The sequence below is a fragment of the Equus asinus genome, chromosome 18, assembly GCF_041296235.1.
Source record: "Equus asinus isolate D_3611 breed Donkey chromosome 18, EquAss-T2T_v2, whole genome shotgun sequence".
Taxonomy (NCBI): Eukaryota; Metazoa; Chordata; class Mammalia; order Perissodactyla; family Equidae; genus Equus; species Equus asinus.
Window position 1 is genome coordinate 38292068 of NC_091807.1, and position 4790 is coordinate 38296857.

At 54.0% G+C, this 4790-nt stretch overlaps 1 protein-coding gene across 1 annotated transcript; it reads right to left on the minus strand.

Moving 5' to 3' along the window:
- Positions 1-291: 291 nt before the first annotated feature.
- TFF2 (trefoil factor 2) lies at positions 292-3609 on the minus strand. The gene is made up of 4 exons (XM_014839261.3): positions 3456-3609; positions 2614-2763; positions 1454-1600; positions 292-503 (listed from the first exon to the last, which is right to left on the minus strand). Exons 1-4 carry the CDS (start codon positions 3532-3534, stop codon positions 490-492), a joined length of 390 nt encoding a protein of 129 aa, XP_014694747.1. The 5' UTR covers positions 3535-3609; the 3' UTR covers positions 292-489.
- Positions 3610-4790: the final 1181 nt, after the last annotated feature.

Genomic DNA, 4790 nt, shown 5'->3' on the forward strand with positions numbered 1-4790 from the left:
TTCTGTAATTGCACTCTGAAATTGTATGTTACGCCCAGAGGTTTTTAGGGCTGAAGTCATTTGAGTTTCTACACACATGATTGGGTACGGGAGTTACAGAGTGACTTCGGAGTCTGGAATTCACTTATGTGCAATATTTCATTGCTGCTAGAGCAGCCTATGAGAAGAATTGTTGCTCTCACAGGAAGTGAAAGAGTATTAAAATTACACACACACTCATACAAGGACACAAACCCTCTCACACACGCACACTGCTATCGCCACCTCTGCGTCAACAAAGGCAAAATGAAATTTAGCAGATTTTAAGGGTTTTCTTTATTTGAAGAAATCATATGTATTGAATCGTATCCCTTAAAAAGGATAAAAAGCAGATTAAGAAAACCCAGGGATTCAGGAAACATGAAATATGAAACTGATGCGATGGTGAGAATTCTTCGTTTGTTTCAGAACATCCAGGGAGCCTGGCGGGTCCTCTGAAGCCACTGCCTCTTAATAGTGACAGTCTGGAAATTTTAAAAGCGAGACGGTTGGTGGGAGCGCCAGGGAGCGGAGGGAGCCTGCGCTAAGAGGCCCGTGGGTCCTCAGTCCTGCTGAGGAGGGAGCAGCCCTCCTGGGGCACCATCCCCCAGGGCTGCAGTATCCTCCCAGGACCCATTCTCCCCAAATAACTGTCGATTGTCCAGGGACACCCTTAGGTCACAGGAAAAACCACTTTGGAATTTCTGAAAGTGAAGGCCGCCCTCTTTGGAGAACCCCGATAAACTAAAAATGGGAAGGAAAGCGTCCTTCAAGGATGAGAGCACTCTCCCGTTTTTTGGAAAACACCTGGTCTTTCTTCGATCTCGCCAAACTCAGTGCCAGGAGACACCCTGTAACTAAGGGGGTTGGGGACGGGGACTGGGCACTCTGGGATGGCACCAGAGCGTGATGCTGCGCACAGAACTGTCACTCGAGGTCACATGTGCGAGAACAGTGAGGTCCACCAGAGAAGGGACCACACGGGCTTTGTTCTGGACCCCGTCCTGGCACCCAGCACAGCGATGGCGTTTGGTAGCACCTTCCAAGGGTGGTTGAATTGCAGCAAAATGGGCAATGCCACCAGACTGTGCTGGGATCCAGGGCTGAGAACGAGGGGCTTTCTACAACCAGCACCACGGGAGCACTGGAGGCTTAAAAATCGTTGAAAAGAAGCTGCCATTGTTGAGAACATTCTGGACTTGCCTTCAGAGCTGGTTTACGATAAAGGCAGGTTCACACCTCTGTCTACGTTTTTCCTGAAATGGCCACCCGCTGGCTTCCGGGACCCTGGCCTTGGGTGGCATTTAGGCATCGAGTCCAGCTTAGGACCCGACACAGCTCCCCTCCCCTCGGCCCCACCCCCAAGCTCCCACCTTCCCCGAGAAATCCCCCAGGTCCAGGAACCAGATGGCGGGTTGGTCCTACAGGACGTTACCTTCCACAGAGATAGGGAAGAAACACCAGGGCACTTGAGTGATGTCATCGGAAAAGCAGCACTTCCGAGATGCGCACTCTTCAGGACTGATGCCCGGGTAGCCACAGTTCTTGCGGTCTGAGACTTCCATGACACACTCTTCCAACTCTGGCCACACGTCCCCCGGATTTGGGAAAGGAACAACACGGAGACTCGATTAAGCCAGCTGATTAACTAGAAACATCTATTCCCATCTTCCCAAGGGAACAACTGCTGGATTTACAGCCTCAGTGTATCATGAGGGACTTCTGGGACTGTGACACCCAAGGACTGTAACACCCAAGGTTGGTCAGCAGTTGGCCAACCCTTCCTCCCCACAGAAGTCACACGTCAGAGAATCAGAAGGACTGGGGCCTTGGGAAAATCATTTTGCCTCTCTGGTCTTAGTATGCCTCTCTGTAAAATAGGGCGGCCCACTTGATGAGAAAAGGCTGGTGAGTGTCCTTTAAGGATATAAAGCATTGGCCAAGCTATTGAAGCCCCATAATACTTCCACTAGAGGGAGAGCCTGGCTAACAACCAGCCTACCAACCAGCCTAATAACCAGTCTAATAACCAGCCTAATAACCAGCCTACCAACCAACCATTGGCTGTGTTTCCTCAGAGTCCAGGGAGCCTCTGACTGACTTCTGGGGGTGTGGACGTGACTCCACACACACCAGTGTGCTTCGCACAAACCCCTTCTTTTGTGCATGCCTTGGAATCAATGACTTTCTATCTCGATAACATGCACTGACATAGAATTCATTTTCCAAAGACAAGCCTAGACGTCTTAACTTAATTTCTTCACATTTGAGGTCTGTTGGCAGTTACGTTAATGGCGTCCTATAAAATGCCTTCATCTCCCCCTTAGAAACTTCTTCAGAAGTCACACTTTTGGAGCTGGGAGGGGCCTGAGAGTTGCTTGTCCCTCAAATACAGTAAAGCTGATGGGTTCTCACAAACGTCTGTGGAAAGGGCAAACAGCTGACCCCGGGGCTCCAGGCATGGGCGTGGGCTGAGGGGGCGCGTTTTCTCTTCCCTGTGGGCTTGCCTGGGCCAGTGTCCACGAGCACCATGGAGCGGGTCCTGGACTCTGGCCATGGGCCTGGGAAGAGGGTCTGGCACCTGCGGCAGGTTACCTTGCTTCGGGAGGGGCGTGAAACACCAGGGAACCCCGCGGATGCTGGAGTTGAAGCAGCAGCCAGAGGCAAAGCACTGGTCACCTGTGATGCCCGGGAAGCCACAGTTGTCCCTCTCATTGGGTTCGATGCGCGAGCACCGGCAGGGGGCTGCGGAAAGACCCTCTGTCAGCCACTCCCCACACTCGCTCCCCACCTGCTCCCGGGACACGTTCGGGACGCCTCCATCGGTCCTGCTGCCACACGGGAAACTGCCAAGTCTCGTCTTGCCCGTGTTTGAGCTATGCAACATCCTTCTGAGGAACTGAAAGGGCTTTGCTGAAATTATTTTATTAGTAAAAAACAAAAGAGAAACGTTCTGGAAAGAGGGTGCACAGATGGCCCCAGGAAAAGGTCAAGATAGAAGGTGAGCAAGGTGAGGGACTCCGGCCCCAGCCCCTCTCCTCAAGCTGGCCCATCTGTGGTCATCCCGACATTCTCCCAAAGGAGGCCTTCCTTGGAGGTCTCACGGAGCATTGGGTGTCCTCCCCAAATGGCGGGAAAGGCAGGGTGAATGTACGCGGGAGCTGGCATGTGGCCAACGTCACAAATCTCAGGATGCCATTTTTGCTGCCTCCCCTCTCAAGTTAACTCATCATTCCACCTTTTCACTCCGATGGAAACAAACAGGAACGGAGACCCACCACCGAGGGCCGAGGGAGGTCCTGCAGAAGGCAAGGAACTTGCATGCCCCCATTGCGTCTGGAGGCATTAGAAGTTTCTCGGGGCTCACTGGCCCAAATGCTCCCTTGCCCAGTTGAGGACACTGAGCCTTGGTGGGCTGGTTACAGGCATGCACTTACAGGGTTTCTGGGCCATGGCCAGGGCACACAGCCCCAGGACGAGGAGCGCTGCCAGGAGACGCGCGGCTTGAGGTCCCATGTCCACACTCAGCTGCACCCCAAGGCCGCCTGCAGAATGCACAGCTCCCACTGCCAGGGGGCTTTATAATCTCCTCTCTGTTTGCTCAGCAAGCACAGATAACCTTTCTCCCCCATGGCACCAGTCTTCGGATCCTTTGTCAGGAGAGCTGTTGAGATAGCTCAGCCAGGAGGCCGAGCACAGACCCAGTAGCCATGCGGAGCAGGCGAAGCTTCCGGGCTGGGGTGCCATGCTCCCTGTCCGCCAGCGTGGCCTCCCCCTGCCCCGGGCAGGGAGTGGTCATGCCAGGATGCCGACGTGGAAAACTGGCCACGTGCACATCTGACGCTGGGCCCTCACAGGCTCACACCCGGGAAGGGATAAGTCATCTATTTTTCCTGATAAAGTATGTGGCTACTGCAGGAATTTTGTAAAATATTGGGCTGAAGGCTACTGGGGAAAATGACCCCACCAGCTGGCGGCATAGAAGGGGCACCTCCTCCAGGGCTGCACAGAGACCTCTCCCAGCCCCTCGTCTGCATCTCCTTGTCTTCGTCTTGGGAAGGAGCCTGTTCTCCGTGGAGGCCAGACTGACCCGGGACAGGAACAGCCTGGGGCGACTGTAAATTACCAAGTTCATCTCAGCAAACCCCTGATGCTCCTTGTTTTTTTTTCTTCTGTGTTCCCTAAAAGATGGCACCTGTAACCCAGCCCGTGCCCGGGGGTAAGATGCTCCAGGGAAGGGAGTCTGTGGATAGGACAGAAAGAGAAAGGAGAGAAGCTAGAGGGGAGACCCCCCCCCAATGGAAGGAGAGGGAAGACCAGCAGGAAGCAGAGAGGAGACCGTAAGTTCTCCCCCTCCAGAGGACTTATGGGAGCTCGCCAGTCTGTAAGTCATGGGTTGAGCAGCCAAGAACTCAAAGATGCATGGAATCCAAAACCCTGGGTCCTCAGGGTCCAGACAGCAGGCTTCTGCCGGACCCAGCTCTAGCTCCTCCAGACTGGATCCCTGACTATCTACCCACAGAGCAACCATAGGGCCCCCATCTTTGAAAACCTTGAAAAGTCGACTTTCCCCATGCCACGCCCCTGTCACCCTTAGTCACCACTGAGACGTAAGGGCCCTGCGTTATCCATTCTCTCCTGGATTCCCATCCACACTCTCCTCTCTGCTTCCTCCACCTGACCCACCTTCCCACTGCCCCCATCCTGCCCCTTCCAGGATTCCCGCTGAAACCACCTGATCCACGCCAGAGAGGCTACTCCTCTTCCTTGCC

Bases quoted from the DNA above. Each gene is read 5' to 3' on its own strand.
- TFF2 (XM_014839261.3), bottom strand. From the start codon at position 3,534: ATGGGACCTCAAGCCGCGCGTCTCCTGGCAGCGCTCCTCGTCCTGGGG. The intron at 2,764-3,455 runs GTAAGTGCATGC...GTCTTTCCGCAG, and splicing joins GGCCATGGCCCAGAAACCCT to CCCCCTGCCGGTGCTCGCGC. The intron at 1,601-2,613 runs GTAACCTGCCGC...ACGTGTGGCCAG, and splicing joins CACGCCCCTCCCGAAGCAAG to AGTTGGAAGAGTGTGTCATG.